General features: G+C 22.1%; 2 protein-coding genes and 1 long non-coding RNA gene across 3 annotated transcripts; all 3 read left to right on the forward strand.

Annotated features, from left to right (window-relative positions):
- Positions 1-5472: 5472 nt before the first annotated feature.
- On the forward strand, positions 5473-10058 carry LOC128965065 (ATP-binding cassette subfamily G member 4-like; the record flags this gene model as incomplete). The annotated part of the gene is made up of 6 exons (XM_054311718.1): positions 5473-5730; positions 6204-6885; positions 7240-7299; positions 7468-8007; positions 8787-9139; positions 9734-10058. Coding segments are annotated over exons 1-6 (2211 nt in total), but the record flags the coding sequence as incomplete, so codon positions are not given.
- A 1888-nt stretch (positions 10059-11946) lies between these two features.
- LOC128965066 (ATP-binding cassette sub-family G member 1-like) lies at positions 11947-17072 on the forward strand (the record flags this gene model as incomplete). Its single annotated transcript, XM_054311719.1, has 7 exons — positions 11947-12176; positions 13468-14260; positions 14460-14519; positions 14604-15131; positions 15344-15699; positions 16089-16386; positions 17067-17072. Coding segments are annotated over 7 exons (2271 nt in total), but the record flags the coding sequence as incomplete, so codon positions are not given.
- Positions 17073-17685: 613 nt separating this feature from the next.
- Positions 17686-18476, forward strand: LOC128965118 (uncharacterized). Its single transcript, XR_008484682.1, has 3 exons — positions 17686-17966; positions 18031-18234; positions 18346-18476. It is a non-coding gene; the product is annotated as an uncharacterized LOC128965118 (long non-coding RNA).
- The last annotated feature ends 451 nt before the right edge of the window (positions 18477-18927 follow it).

Here is an 18927-nt window from a genome sequence, read left to right on the forward strand (position 1 = left end):
TAATTAATTATTTTACATTAAATAAAATAATTGATTAATTAATTTTTCAAAATAGTCATATAATTGTTGCACCTGGATATATGATGATGATTATTATTATCATCATGGTCCAATTGTTTACCATTATTTTTGTTAATATTATTATTATTATTATAACTTTTATTTTTATTATTATTAGTAGTATTAGTATAACTTTTCCAATAAAAATTGAGAAACAGGCATAAAAATATGGGCGGTTGACTCAGGCCTAGCCATAGATAGATGGGACGGTAGCCAAAATAAAACGGTACAGTCAATGGCGAATAGATCATCAATATGATAAACTGTATGAGCTAGATAAAATTTTAAATAATAGTAAAAATTATTATTTATTTATTTTAAAAAACAGCAATTAAGCATATCTATTAAATAGTAAGGTAAATAGCGCACCTGTATCTGAGTGATATACCGTTTCCACCAGAGATATTTTTGGACACTGGGTCCGAAAGCTGCCAGTGCATAGTAGGAGTACATAATAACGTGACAGGTTGAATTTAGTAGACAAAATAATAGGATAGCCGGTACCAGTGGATCGACTTTGATGACCAGCCAACCGAGCACCGGTACACTAAAATGATGATACAGGTGCAGCACTGTTACCTGGGCGGGGACAAGTTTTGTAAAAAATATGTAATACATAATATTTATAATTATAATTATAATAACTTATTATCCGATAGTTTTCAAATATGTTTACTAATTAATATTTATAAAAAAAAATTATTTATTAAATAATTACTTAATAATAATATTATTAAATAAATTAACTTGTAGGGTTTTTAAATAATTTATATATATTAATAATAATATTATAAAAAATATAAAAATTATATTATTTATATAATATAAAAAATTATTAATTTAAATTAAATTATTAATTAATATAAATTATTAATTTAGATAAAAATCTATAGACATTAATAACTATAGATATAACTATAGATATAAATATATATATATTAATTTGAGTATTAAAAAAGTCACCATTTATTTTTTACTAACTAGTATTTAAATTAAATAATTATATTATTTAAAAATAAAAATAAAAAATAAATATTGGTACCTGGTTAAATTTTTTGCGCAATACAAAAAACACTGTATCCATTAGGTCGACAAATTTGCTCAAATAAAACCAATACATTATTTGGATGGCATGTATAACATTGGGTGATCGATCGGTACGATCGGGCGCCTGTAGATTAACCAATCGTCGGCCAAATTCAATAATAAATACATATTCATACAGGAAATAGCCGTTCAATAGGACCATCATTATGTTATAGATGAGCATTGGTGTACGTAATTCAATTGGACGGCAGCACCGGTAGCTCATTAGTTGGGGTCCCAATAGTTTAACAAATAGCAAATATAGAAACATTATGCTAAGCATAGGTATGGGTCCGCCAGACATCAATGGATAGCCCTGGACCCGGGGGTCGCCCTCCCGGTTCCAGAATATATCACTTAGACAATAGATTGATGACATTTTTTTTATTATTAAAAAAAATTATTATTATTATTATTATTATTAAAAGTTTGTAAACAAAATTTTATTTATTTAATTTTTTAAATATTTTGTCGATTTCCAAGTTTATGACCAAAAAAAATAAATTCAATATTTTTACAAAATGTTTTCTGTTTATTTATTTATTTCGATTTTTTAATTAATTTATATATTAATTATTAATATATTAAAAATTATTTTTTTTATAAAAAAGATTTAAACTTGAAAATATTATTAAAAAATTTGAATTAACTGATTAAATAAATTTATTAATTATTTACTTTTACACAAACTTAATGATTGAATTATTAGTTTTTGTTTTGAATATTATATTTAAATTATTTATTATTAATTTAATATAATTTTCAATTAAAAAAATAGTTAATTAGCAAAATAAATAATATCATCAAAAAAAAATTCAATGTAAATGTCACTGATTTTTCAATAATAGATTCATAAATGTATACAAAAATTTTTTTTGATAACAAATAATACAAATATAACTTAAGTCACAACTAAAATATATTTTATTTGTATTAAAATTTTTCATAAACTTTTCATGAAAAGTAAAACTGATTTCTTACAAAAATTTATTGAATAATAATAATAATAATAAATAATATCTGAAAAGTTTTTCCTAATTAAAAGGAAATATTTGTGTAAAATTCAAAATCACATATAAAATAGTAATAATAATAATAATAATAATAATAATAATAAAACAAAAACAACTGTAATAAACATTTCATATTATAATTACAATTATTATATCATTTATGTAATAATAATAATAATAATTCAATATATGATAAGACTCTCTCTCTCTTTCTATTACTCTCTCTATTACTCTCTCTCTCTCTCTCTCTCTCTCTCTCTCTCTCGTGTTTTGTATGTGTTATTAATTTATGTGTGATTTATAAGTAGATTAGAAAACAAAATACAATTTACTGTTTAAATTACACGAAACAAAAAAAAAGTAAATAAATAAATAATAATATTTTTAATTTATTTAATATTTAATAAAATATTTTCCTTTTGCCCCTATTATTGTTGTTGTTGTTATTATAACTAATAATAATAACAAACAAAAATAATATTTATTATTATTATTATTATTATTATCGTCTAAAATGTCACTAATAATTTAATTTAGAAATAAATTTACTTGATATATTTATTTTATTTTTTAAATAATAATAAAATTATCATTATACAATTGACAATAGCTAATAAATTTTTTAAAAATCAAAAATGTCTAATTTTGTTAAATCATATATATTATAAAGTATTATAAACTTTAAAATATTTTATTTTTTTTAAAAATAAATATTGTTATGACATTATTATTTAATAAAGTAGTGTTAATATAATTATCTATAATAATAATAATAATAAATTTTGAAATTGTTAATAATTATAGCTTAAATACATAGTTAAATGATTTATTATTAAAATAATAGTTTTTTAAAGTTTTCATATATTACTACTAGTATTATACAGTATATATCAATAAGCTATTAAAATAAAATTTTTAAAACTTATTAAAACATTAGTAATTATTTATTATATAATTTCATTAATATTTTTCCAATTAAGTTTATTTGGGTTAGAAATTAAAAATCTAATCAAAATGAAATTTGTGTAATTAATAAATTGATTTTTAATTAGCAAATAATAACTATTAGGCTATATATATGATCGCAATTGTATATTATTAGTTTACAATTGTTTATAAACACTTACACACACACACACACACACACACACACACACACACACACACACACACACACACACACACACACACACACACACTAACACACACACACTAACACATACACACTAACACATACACACTAACACATACACACTAATACACACATACACACAATCACACACACACACTCACACTAACTGTCTTTTTCAATCAATAAAATAAATCTATAGATATTTAGTCATTGATAGACAAACATCATTGCTGTCGATATCATTGTTTGTCTTAAATGTAAAAGAAAACCCAACTGTCCATCAGTTGCTTAAGTAGTTTATGTTGTTGTTGTTGTAAATGCTGTAAATTTGTTCATTAAAACAGCAACAACAACAACAACAAAACGGTATCTTATATTTACCATTTTGAATGCCAGTTAGAGATAACTGTTTTTTATACAGTTCCTATAGTTAGACCTACCTGTTCCCCATAATGTTTCTAGACTATAGACAAACTATAATATACTGTATAAATAATATCAATATATAATATATATATTAGTATATCATAAAAACTAGTTGTTAACTTGTTTTTGGTTATTATTTTTAAAAACTAAAATTTAATTTAAACATTTTTCAAAAAAAAATATTTAGTATTATTAATATAATTATTATTTTTCTAATTTAATTACTATTTTTCTAATTGGAAATCATAATAAAATAAATACATAAAAATATTTCTATATTATAAAAATACTAACAACAAAAACAAATTGGATATAAATTTAATAATTTAAATAGTTAACCTTGACGATTTTTTTTAATAATATAAAATATATAATATTTCATTTAAAAATTAAATAATAAAATAAATTTAGCATAATAATAATAATAAATAACGTTAAGTTTGTTATAAGTATTATGTTTTCTTTTTTAAAAAATAGTTAATTTTTATATTGTTTTTTATTTTTTTGAAAAAAATGTATAAAAATTTTTATGATTTAGATATAATAAAAATTACTACTAATGAAAGTTTTATATTTATTGAATTTTTTTAACAAAAAAATAATTTTTAAATCAAATAATAAAAACATTAAACACTAAAAAAATAATATATTTTATAAATAATATATTTTATAAATAATATATTTTATAAATAATATACAAACTAGAAAATTACATTTTATCACGTAACATTTTTTTTATTTAAAAAATAATTTTTCAATAAAATTTTATAACATAATTATATACTTTATCATTTGAAAAAATGTATTGTAAATATTATATATATGTATATTAAAAATATGTACTTAAATATACTTGTATATTTATTATTATTATTATTATTATTATATATCAATACATCATAGTCATCACAATCAACAAAAAAAAATCAATGTTAAAATTTTTAACTTAAAAATATGTTTCAAATAAAATATCAAAGTTTCAATTAAATTATTTAGTTTTTTTATATATATATATATATACTACTGTATCGATTTTAGTATTGAGAAACTTTTTTTTTAGAAAAAAAAAATAATAATAATATTTATTTTACCATGTAGTTATCAAAATTTTTTAAAAAAAAATTAACAAACAATAAAAAAAACTGTAAATATATAATTATTTTTAGTAGTAGTAGTAATTTTTTGGTACTAGTTTTGCAAGTTATTGCAACTAAATTATTATTATTATTATTAAATTATAATTATTTTTACATACAATAGATGTTTCAATCAAATTGTATGTCACTGATGATGATGATGTTAATGATGTTAAAATGTCCTTGTTCAATTTACTATACATTTTTTAAATAAATTAAATTTTTTTTATAATAATAATAATATTTTTTACGATGTTTGGTGTGTGTGTGTGTGAGTGTTTAATATAATAATAAAATATATATTATTTTTTTTTTTAAATTATTAGAAAATAATATAAATTATTTAATATTTGTTATAAAATTGTATTTTTGAAAATATTTTACTGTAAAAAATAATAATATCATATTTAATATTTTGTTTGATATATAATATTTTTGTAAATTATTTTTTTTGTTTGTTAAATAAATATAATAATTTAGTATTAAATGTAATAATAATAATAATATTATTATTATTTTATTAAAAAAAAAAATTAAAACTAATGTCTACTACAACTACTACCACTACTACAACAACTACTACTGATAATAATAATAATAATAATAATATTGAAGAGGAAATACCTATGAGTTATGCCTCACGCGATAGCAATGATAGACTTAATCTCTATTGGAAAGGACTGTCGTATGAAACCGATGATGGATTGCGACAGAAAAAGACAATTATCAATGACCTGAACGGCCATATATCTAGTGGACAGTTGACTGGTATATTGGGACCGTCGGGTGCCGGCAAATCAACATTCATCGAGTGTTTGGCCGGTAAACGTAGGACTGGACTAAAGGGACGGGTTTGGGTTAAACATAGTGTCGATAAGTATGTAAACTATTTTTATTTTATTTTATTAATTTTTTTGAAACATTAATTTTAAAATTATAATATTTTTAAAAAATATATTTAAACTATTTATTATTATTATTATTTTTCAATATATATACTTATTTATCTAATTATATTAATTATTTAAATATTTTTATTACATATTTAATTTTAAAATAATGTTTCATATTATACTAACATTAAATTAAGTTTTTTTATGAGTATTATATACAAACTTAAAAACAATTAAAAATAATAATACAATCATCATCAATCATATTAATTAACTATATCCTAATAAAAACTAATAATAATAATAACTATTAGTTAAATAATTTTATTTTCTTTTTGGTTTAAAATATAAAAAATTATTTATATAAATAAAATTTCTAATAATAAGTTAAATTGTTTAAACTATTATCAGTATTATTAAAAAAATTATTATTATTATTATCATTCATATAATTTAGGAAAGTTCACATAAGATTGGCATATAATGCACAGTTCGATGCACTGATTGATGAACTGACCGTCGAGGAGGCGCTCAGGTATGCATCCCAGTTGACCCGTAAGACACATAAACGGTACGATTTTTTTCATACCGATCCCCAACATCAACAACAACAACAATATGATGAACCAAATAATAATAATAATATTGTTGTTGTCGATGATGATGATGATGACGACAAGCACCGGGAGATTGTTGACCACAAACTATTGGATACTACTAATAAAAGTGAGGACAATAGTCAGTGCACAACAAAAGCCAATGATAGCTATGTTGATTCAATGATTAATGCTATCGGACTGACTAACTGTGCCCGGGTTAGGGCAGCCCAGATAAGTGGCGGCCAAAAAAAACGACTGTCCATTGCCCTGGAGCTGCTATTTTCGCCAAATATCTTGCTATTGGACGAACCGACTACCGGATTGGACTCCCGTTCCTCCTATCAGTGTCTATCATTGTTGAAAACATTATCCTACAATAGGGAACCGTTAATTATTGGTCTATCCATACATCAGCCGACGGCCAGATTGTTGGCATTTTTCGACAATATATATGTACTATCGGTTGGCGGCCAATGTGTCTATAGTGGACCCACACAGACACTCATTGAACACTTATCATCATTTGGTCTGACATGTCCTGTAAGTCATATATATATATATATATATACGGTATATATATATATCAATAATAATGTTTATTGATATTTAAAATTATCTAACATTAAAATTAGATAAACATTTCAGTTAACTATTTAATTATTTGTATATATTTAATATATAAAAAAAATATTATTAATATAATAAGTTTATTTATAATTTAAACTAATTATTAATATTTAAAAAAATACTTATTAATTAAACTAATTAATTAATTAATCTATTATTAGTTAAACTAATTATCGAATAAACTTATTATTAATTAAACCTAATTATTTACAAATCTATTAATTATTATTTATGTTTTTGTCTATTAATTTTCAATGACTAAACCAGATCTTTCATAATCCGGCCGATTATGTCGTAGAGGTGTCCAGTGGCGCACATGGATTAGCTGTAAGATATTGATACTGATAGCCCATCACATCCCACTCCACCCCACATCCCATTCCTAAGCTCAAACACACACACACACACACACACACACACACACACTAACTAACTAACTAACTAACTAACTATCATCTATTAAATACCTGTTTATTATTATCATTATAAAACCAGACAATCGACACACTTGTCCACTACGAACGGGAACATATGCTACCCGTATTGGCCGCCAACAGCAAACAAGTGGCCAAACACGAGATCGTAGTCTATTCAAAAAGGCCGGACATCGGATCGCAAACCGACATCCAGAAGCCCGTTGGCGAACAAATCCGTGATCTATGGTGTCTGACTCGGCGGTCGACAGTAGTAACCAATCGACATCCGATAATATTTTGGTTACGTATTGTCGGTCTGGGACTGTCGATAATGGCCCGCAAGTTGACACTCATAGAGAATACTGATGCCGACGGCGGCAATGGCGGACAATCGGACAACTTGTCCGCCGCCGCCGATGACTCGAATACTATATGTACCGATTCGGATACGGTTTTCCGGCTGGTCAGGGGTATGATTGGCGGTACGGTTACCCCGCAACGTGCGATGAACAATATCCGACACATTGGCAACGTTATGTCCGTAGTAATGTTTGTCTATTTGGTGACCATAGTACCGACCATGGTCACATTTCCCATTGAGCTAAATACATTTGTCAAGGTTGGTTAGATTTTCTTTGGGGGGGGGGGTTGGGTTAGGTTAGGTTAGATTTTTGTTAAATATATATATATATATATATATGATATAATTCCTAATTATTATTATTTTAAGTTTATATATTAATTTTTATTTAAATAATATAAAAAAAAATTTACAAATAAATAGCATTAACAATTTACGGTACAGATTACTTATAGTAATTTAAACTTAATAGTAGTGTGTGTGTGTGTGTGTGTGTTGTGTGTGTGTGTGTGTGTGTGTGTGTGTGTGTGTGTGACATCTATTGATAAAAAATATATATACAAATAAACTAGGTTATATACTGTAGTCAAGTTTTATTTTTTTTTATTTTTTTTTGAGTTATTTTTCAACAATTATAAGTACTAATCATAATAATTTATTTATTTAATATATTATTATTGTTATTATGATTTATTTATATATAACAATATTTTACTATAACTAAATAATTTGGCTTGATTGATTGTCTATAAAAAAAATTGCAATTATTAAAATATTATTAACTATAAAGTTTATTAATAATTAATTTGTTATAGTTTTTAAAATATATCTATATATAAATATATAACATAACAATAAGCACCCCCTCCCCCCCAAAAAAATAACAAAACAAAAATATAGATAAAAATAATTATTTAGTTTATTATTATTATTAAATAATTTGATTTTTTATTTTTCTATTATCTAATTTTCAAAAAAAAACAAAAAAATAATTTAATTTTCAATTTTTATGGGTGTATTAAATTAAATAAATAAAGGAAAGGTTCAACAAATGGTATACTACGTGGTCATACTTTATGGCCAAATCAATTGTCGACATACCCGTAGTAGTGGTCATACCCGTAATCTACGTAACCGTTATGTGGTGGATAACCGGCGAGGAATGGGATCCGAAACGCTATCTATTAACCCAATTGGTCGTCCTATTGGTATCGATAGCGTCCCATAGTCTCGGTCTATTGGTTTCGGCATTTTTCATCAACAATATTAAGGCCAGTCTTATATCCCTATTGTTACTAATGGTACCGCAGATTATGTTTAGCGGTAATCTCCTACCTATCAGTGTTATGCCCTATTGGATACAACAACTAACCTATTTATCATTGTTTAGGTAATAATTTATTAAAATTAATTTATTAATTTTAAAATTATGTTTAATTTATTAATATTAAAATTAATTTATTAATATTTTTTTTAAAAAAATATATTAATATTAAACTTTTATGTTAATTTTTTGTATGCGCTAAATATGTGTAATATTAAAAAAAATATTAATAATAAATCATTATTTTATATTGACTATGTAATATATATATATATATATGCTTAAAATAGCATAATAAAATTTTAATGCATTTTTTAATCTAAACTAATTATGCTATTTTTTAAATAAATATATTTGACATTTATCTAGTTTATAAAATATTACAGTCTATTTACCATATTTAACAAATAATATAACATTTTATAACTTATTATTAAAAAAAAATATTATTTATTTATTTATTTATTTATCTAGTATAATTTTCTATTATTCAATTGCACACATTATACAATATTATAAATATATATAATTTTTATTCTAGGTTTTAAATAAATAATTAATTAATAATTTTATGAAAAAAATAAATTCTAATAATTATTATAATTTTTTTTTTAAATTTAAATATTTTAATTAATTATATTTATTTATTAATTTTTATAGATTAGCCGGTGAGGCCATGTTGGTCATAGTATTTGGTTTCGATAGATGTCCCGGTGCTCTGGAGCCGATAACATTTAGCCACCTGAGCCATCACTTAGGTATGGATATGTCGGTAATCAACGATTGTATGGATTGGTCTCATAGTACGGAAAATGTTACCGCAAACGGTTTGTCGGCATTCAATCGCTTCCTACTATCGACTAATCCGTCAAAAATGCTAGACTTTTACGGTCTAAACGATAATACACTTACTATTAGTATTTTATTACTATTAGTGCATACAATAGTATTGCGTATATTAGCCTATTATGTATTAAAATATCGGACAAGTGTTAAATAAAAATTATTATAACTTTTTTTTATTATTAAAAAAAAATTATATTTATATATTTATATAACTTTGTATACATACATAAATATGTTAACAAAAAAAATATTTGATTTAAAAATTAGTTTTTTCAAAACTAATGATTTTTTTAAATATTAATATGAAATAAAACTTTTTTATTTAAAAAATTTATTTCTTAATTATTTCCGAAATTAAATTATTTAATATAATATATATATAAATTTATATTTAAATATCTATTTTTAATTAAAAATTAAATGTTTACAGTTTTTTTGTGTATGTATGTAAATTTAAATATTTATTTTTACAGTATTTAGCAAAAAAATATATATAAATACTTGAATACTTGACAAATATGTATCATTTAAAAAAAATATTTAAATATGTAATTAATATATTGCTATTTTATACTGGAAAAATTATAACCTTAAAAAATTTATTGGTGTAATCAATAGTATTATATATATATATATATATATGTCAATAATAATATTAATATAAATATTAATAAGTTATTGATGATTTATTAACCATATAAATAATTTTTATAAAATGTATTAGTAATCATTAATTTTAAATAATTTTTATTAATAATAGAAATTATAAACTATAAAATATTATTTGACCATGAACATTATGATTAATTTATTAATAAAAAAAATTATATACATTATTATTTAATTAATCATTATTTTAAAAAAAAAATATTTAAATAATACATAATATTTCACAGTAACAACAACAAAAAATTTTATTTAAAATAATATTATATTGTTATATAATTGTCTATTTCAACAACACATAGCAACAAGCAATTAAATAAGTCATTTATTTTATTTTAAAAAATATATTATATATAAAAATAAAATAAAATTTTGAAATATTAATTATGAAAATATTAATAAATTATAAACTTATTTAGACAACAATTGTTGAATACTTAAATAAATATTATAAAAATAAATAAACTTACTGTCATAAGTAAGTAAGTAATCAATTGATTTATTATACAATTTTCAATTGAAATTAAATTTAATTTCATATGATTTTTTTGATTCTGAATTTATTATTATTATTATCATAAAACTAGTTTTCTGTATAATATATATATTAATATATATATAATATTTACTTAATATAAAGTTTATATAGACTTTATATTAAGTAAATATTATATATAAGTACTTATATATATATAATAAAATTTATATATATATGTTTAGTACTAATGTATTTATAATTACAATATTAACTATTTATAAATACAATTATAGCATTTTTCTTTTAATAACTAATTTATATGGAAATATTAAAATTCAATGTCAATTGCTTTATCAAATTTGATTACTAGTTTTTATTTATTTTATTTTAGTTTTTATTTATTGATAAACTATTAATAATTAATATTACCAATAATTATGGTAAGAAAATTACATTAAACTAATTACATAGATTAATTAAAAATTATTATTTTATTTTTAAAAAATACACTCTTAAGTACATAATATTAAAAATTTCCCTTTAATTTAATCAATAGTTAAAACAATGTTTAAAACATTTTTCAAAAAAATTTAATTTATAAATCATTAATATATATATACAGTATATTAAAAGATCAATACATTAGACATTATTTTTTGTTTAGATTTTAGTTTTATTTTTGAAAAAAACAAATACTAAAGTAAATATTTTTTATTATATAGTTTTCAATTAATAATAACTATTAGTAAATATATTAAAATTGTTTTATGGTTTAAAAAAAATAAATCTTTATTATTGTTATAAAATTATGGATATATTAAATAATGTTAATAATAATAATAATAATAATAATAATCCAATAAATGATAATTGTTTTAATGATAATCGTATTAATATCTATTGGAAAGGACTGTCCTATGAATTAGTAGACAACAACAAACAAAAAGCAAACAAATTTATAATCAATGATCTGAACGGCCAGTTATCCAGTGGACAGTTGACTGGTATATTGGGACCATCGGGTGCCGGGAAATCAACATTTATTGAATGTCTATTAGGAAAACGTAGGACAGGCCTATCGGGTCGGGTATGGGCTAAACATAGTAGCAATAAGTAAGTCTTGGTATATAAAACTAGATAAATAAATATTGAAAATTAATTTTTAATAATTATTAATTTAAATATATTAGATTTAATTATTTGCTACTAATTACTATTAAATTTTTTATTTATTAAAATAACTTTCGATATATATATATATATATATATATATATATTATCTGTATTTTTATATAATTAAAAACTTTAGAATTTATTTAATTTAATTATATATTTCAATAATTAGTAAAAAAAATTAATTTTAATATTATAGTAATTAATTTAAGATATATAGAGGTATATGTATATGTTTTATAAGTTATTATAAAATTTGAGTTATTATAATATTTAATTTTTTAGAACTGTTATAAATAAATTATTTTTGAAAATAAATTATTTATAAAAATTTAAATTAAACTAATAGTAATTATTTATATCTAATTTTATATATATTTATTTTGTTTTAAAAACTGTAACAAATTAATGATTGACTTATTTGAAAGATATATACATTTTATATAAATTTTATATATAGTTTCGGAGGGAGGAATGTATTTTAAAAAAAATTAATTAAATTTATTTAAAAATTATATTTCATTAAAATTTTTTATATTACTGTAAATTTATATAATATAATTTAAAATTAGAAATTAAATAAATTTAGAAATAATATAAAAATAACAATAAAAACTGTAACAAATAAATTATATAAAATATTGAAAATTTAATATAAATTTTAACTAAATCTGCTAGACTTGAGATTACATTTAATTTTTTAAAAATTTAATAAAAGTAACTTAATATATAAACATAAAATTTCTTTTAAATGGTTTATTTAATAGTAAATTATTTTATTTATTTAATACATATTTTTTCTATTTGCATTTAAAGTTTATATTTATAATTTTTTTTGCATTAATTATTATATTTTAATTGATAAAAAAAATAAATACTTTACAGTAATTTAGCTAAAATTTGATATCTATTGATATCTATAGCAAAAATTTAGAAAAAATAACTCAAATAAAATAATATTTAAAAATTTTAGTTATTATTTTGTTATTATAATAAAAACTGTAACAAATTAATTGTTGACTTATTTGAATAATTTAAATATATTTTTATAAACAATTTATATATAGTAATTAAGAGATTATGAATTAAAAAATAATAATTTAATTATTTTATTAAAATTATTATAAATACATATAAAATAATATTTTTAATATATATATATATAAATATATTTAATCTTAAATTATATATTTTTTTTTAAATATTTATTTATTTATTTATGATATTAAAGGAAAGTCAAACTGAGGATAGCCTACAACGCACAGAACGATTCACTGGTCAATGAGCTGACAGTAGACGAAGCGCTTAGGTATGCCTTGCAATTGGCCGGTAATGCAATCAGTAATAAACGGTACGATTTGTTTCATACCGGTGCTGCTGCCGTACAAATGGTTAGCCATGGTTTAGGTAGTAGTAGTAGTGATACTAATAATAATGTAAAAGAGGAACCGTTAGATCGTAAATATAATATCAATGATTATATTGACGATCAGGAAGTCATTGATAATAATAATACTAAACGAGAAACTATTGCAATGTTAAGACACAGTAGTAGTAGTAGTAGTAGTGATGATAAAACAATAGACAAACCGTTAGCCTCCCAGAGCTTATCAACAACAATAACACCGCCGCAACTATCCGATGATGATCTATATGTTCAACAATTGTTGAAAGCCATAGGACTGGTTGGCTGTTCGCATGTTAGGACCGGCAGTATTAGTGGCGGTCAGAAAAAACGACTGTCCATTGCCTTGGAATTGATATTTTCACCAAATATCTTACTATTGGACGAACCGACTACCGGTTTGGACTCTCGTTCCTCCTATCAGTGTCTGTCACTATTGAAAACTTTGTCATCGAATCGGGAACCGTTGATAATCGGTGCGTCCATACATCAGCCGACCGCCAGATTGTTAGGTTTTTTCGACAACATATATGTACTATCGGTTGGCGGCCAATGTGTCTATAGTGGACCCACTCAGACACTGGTTGAACATTTGTCGGCATTTGGTCTCAATTGTCCCGTAAGTCCCATAACATATTTATATATATATATATATAAATCCAAAACATATAGATTACATAACTTTTCAATATATATATATTACTTATTAAAATACAGATAATTTATTTTTTAATTATTTGTGTGTTAACTACTATACAATATATATCGATATATATATATATATATATATATATATATATATATATATAAATGTTTAGGTATTTCATAATCCGGCCGATTATGTCATAGAGATGGCCAGTGGTGGACATGGATCTGATGTATGTATGATATCTCATGATATATAAAACTTTAATTACTATACTATCTATTCATATCTTATATATATATATATATATGTTTAGCCAATTGAAACGTTGGTCGCCTACGAACGGCAAAAGTCACGCGCGTTGCTAAACACGCATACAATTGCCAAACACGAGCTAATTGTCGACCAGTCGAGTAGTAGTAGTCATCGTCGGGGAAACAGTAGTCGTAATGCTATGGTCAACAATCGGGCTCAGAGATGCCAGCGCACAGTATGGCGTCAAGTGATGGACACTTGGATACTAACTCGACGGTCGGCACTCGTAGCCCGCCGTTCGGCACTGGTAGTCTGGCTACGGTTGGTCGCACTGGTAATGGTATTAATAACACGTAAGGCAGCCCTACTGGAGGTAAACAGTACCGATCAGCCGGATATTGAATGTATGAGCCTATGGACGGCTGCCAAACTAGTTGCCACAGTTGACCGCGATCATATTACCCTGAATGTTGGCCTAAAATTTGTTATATACCTGACCAATATAGCAGCCGGTCTACTATTTGCCCATTTGATTGGTGTATTTCCCACGTTGTTTACACTGGCACTGGAACTTAATACTATGATCAAGGTAAATTAATTAACTAATTTATTTATTAGCTAAATCTATCCAGGATAAATTAGTTTATATTTTTAGCTAAATAAATTTTTTTTATTTAAATCAAGTTTATATATATAAATATTTACATTTTTGGTTAATTTATCTAGATAAGCTATACTATTCTATTTTTTTTATTTTATTAACAAGTTAAATTTATTATTTTATTTTTTTTCATACACCAGGAACATTTTAACAATTGGTATTCATTCAAGTCGTACTACATAAGCAAAACATTGGTAGACCTACCGATTATCATACTGTTTACAGTTGTCTACAGTATTATCGAAGTGGTCATCATTGCCGACCGGGATTGGGATCTATGGTATCTGTGCTCAGTTACCTCTATATTTCTGGTTATTGCTAACGTATCGCACAGTTTGGGCATATTTCTATCGAGTCTATTCATTAATAATGTTATGCCCGGTTTGGTTATTTTTTCCGTGATATTTGCCGGCAATTTTATGTTTAGCGGCTGTATTATATTGATTAGACAAATGCCCGTCTATTTCCAATGGTTTTCCTATTTATCAATATTTAGGTAAATATATTGATATATATATATATATACAATATACGTAATTTATGTTAACATACGTAATTTATGTATGCAAACGTAATTTATGTATGCAAACAAAATTTATAATTAGAAACGTAATTTATGTTTTACAAACGTAATTTATTTTTACAAACAATTTATGTATAGTAACGTAATTTATGAATACAAACATAATATATCTATACAAACGTAATTTATTCTTTCAAATATAATTTATGTTTACTAATGCAATTTATGTTAAACTAACGTAATTTATGGTTTCAAATGTAATTTATGGTTACAAACGTAATTTATGGTTACAAACGTAATTTATGGTTACAAACATAATTTATGTAATTAATTAATCAAATATATTTATATATATATTGTAGGTTGGGTGGCGAAGCACTACTACTACAAGGTTTCAATATTAAGCCTTGTCCTAATTCAGCTGACTATCCCATATCGATGGAACAGTTAGGCTGCCAAATGGGTGTCGACATGTCTATTGTTAACGATTGTATGGATTGGGCTGATTCTACAGCCAATATGACACAGTTTGGTTTGGATACGTTCAATAGATTTCATAGTGTCAGTACCCTGGACAAAATTATTAGTGTAGTCAAATTGGAGCCGCATGATCTGTATATAAATTGTACCTTGCTAACTATTTATTCAATACTGTTAAGAGTCATAGCTTATTATATTATTAAAAGAAAATTACTAAATTAGACTAAAATGATGATAATTATTTTAATTGTATATATATTTTTTTCTATCAGTGTAACAAACAATTTTTGTAAATATAATAAAAATATAATAAAATCAATTATTTTCTAATATTTATCAACTTATATCAATTTATCAATTTAATTAACATTAACAGTAATAGTTTTTTTAAATGTTTTTTTTAATAATAATTTTATTTTCAACTAGGCGTGGTTCACATATTACGTTCGCACTTGAGGGGAGGGGGGGTTGGCCAAAGCGAACTTTTGCGAACGAGGGGGAGGGGAGGGTTATAGTCTTTAAGAACGTTCGCATTTAGATAATATTTTATTTCTTGTGGTGGGGGGGGGTAGTGGTTAGGGACATGCGAACGTAATTTTTTTAAATGACTACATGCGAACAATTGCGAACATAGGGGAGGGAGGGGGTCTAGATTTTTTAAAAAGTGCGAACGTAATATGTGAACGACGCCCTATCATTTTATCGTGAATTTAATGTTTTAAAGTTTATATTGATATAGTATTTCGTATTAATTTAGTAATTAATTTTTTTAATTTTTTTCTTAAAGTTTAGATATATATTTATTCATCATCATCATCATATGATCTAGTACAAATTATAAGTAATAAATATTGTTTAAGAATTAGCTATTTAATCTATTTTTTTTTTTGTTATTGTTATTATTAATAATTAATAATAAACATGATAACTAATAATAATAATAATATCAATAATATTATTAATTAATTAATTATTTCAATCAAAATCATATGACTATTTCAAATGTCATTTACTTAATGAGTAAATATTTATAAATAATAATCAAAAAAAAAAAAATTATTACTTGATAACAGATTAATAGTTAATTAAAAATATAAATATTTTCAATTACATTATCAATTAATAACATTGAGTTTTTTTACATTTTAAAAATAATGTCAAATAATTATTTAAAATAAATAATTTAATAATATTAATAATACTAATTATTAATTAGAAAAAAAACAATAACTATTATATTTTTATATCTTATTTAATGATATATTTTTTTTTGGAAAAACAAAAAAATTATAACAATTTTTGTTTACAATTTTTAGAAAATAATTAATCAGTTTAATTGTTATTTGTTTTCATGTTAATTAAATAATATTTATTATTAATAATAATTATTTTGTTTTTTCAAAATAATACTGATAAAATTAATTATTTATTTAATTTATTTCTATATAAATATAAATTTTTTTAATAAATACTAAATAAAAATTTTTATACATTACAATTGAAAAAAATTTAGAGTTTTTTTTTATTATTTATTATTATAGAGTGTTTAACAAAAACAACAATAAAAAAAACATGACATCAATTAGTAATATAAATTTAAATGATCATGGTACTTTGAAATTAAGTACACCCAATTTATCGACTGGCCTAGAATATATTATCGAAGATATACTAGATTATATAAAAATATCATCTAGTCAATTTAATCAAGCAATTGACAATAATGATACAGGTAATAATAATAATAAACAAAAATTAAGGTAAAGTATAAATGCAAATAATTGTTTTATTAAATAAATAAATAATTAATTATATTTTTCATAGCATGCTAATTGAGCTGAAAAATGCAATTGATGAGTTTTTAGAAAAATCAGCATGTCAAAATTTTCTAGACACTATAACTGTTAAAATACTAGAAAATTATCAACCATTGAACTATACAATTGACCAGGATCGTTTGAATGGAAATTTTATGTATACATTGAAATTGTTTGGTCAAAAATTTATGCAAAAATCGACATTAAAAAAGTTATATTTTTAGATAATTATTTTCTTTTTAAAATAAATTTATAAATATATTTATACAGTAATTAATTTATTACTAATTAATTAATTAATTTAATTAAATTTTTTTTACAGTAACTGCAACATTGACATGAATTTAATGAAAACTGTTGAAAATTTTCATTTAAAATATTTTAATACTAAAATTGATATCTGAAATACTTAAATATAAATTTTGTAATTTCACTGTCTATTGATATAATATTGTTATATACAATATAAATAAATAAATCTACTTTATCATATTATAAAAATTTATTTTAAAAATGTAATTAAAACTTTTTTTTATTAAGTGTTATGTACTTGTTATTTTTTTAAAAAATAAATAAATAAACTAAACTAATATATAAAATTATCATTTGACATATTTTAAGTAATTAATTGATTACTTAATACGTCTATAATTTATCTTAATAAATGTAATTAATTTTTTGATATTTTAAAAATATTTATTTTTTTCAGTAATTAATATTAAATATTGATAATATATAACTTATATAACACTTATTACTAATTATATTAATATAATAAATTTATTTTTTTAAATATTTAGTTTAATTATTATTAATCACAAACACTTAACTACTTAATTATGTGTTAATTGTTTTTTTTGTAATTTATAATTATCATCAACAAAAATACTAAATGATTATTGTT

This window comes from Oppia nitens, unplaced genomic scaffold (assembly GCF_028296485.1).
Source record: "Oppia nitens isolate AA-2021 unplaced genomic scaffold, nextdenovo-longstitch-racon4-pilon3 scaffold16_pilon_pilon_pilon, whole genome shotgun sequence".
In the NCBI taxonomy this organism is placed as follows: Eukaryota; Metazoa; Arthropoda; class Arachnida; order Sarcoptiformes; family Oppiidae; genus Oppia; species Oppia nitens.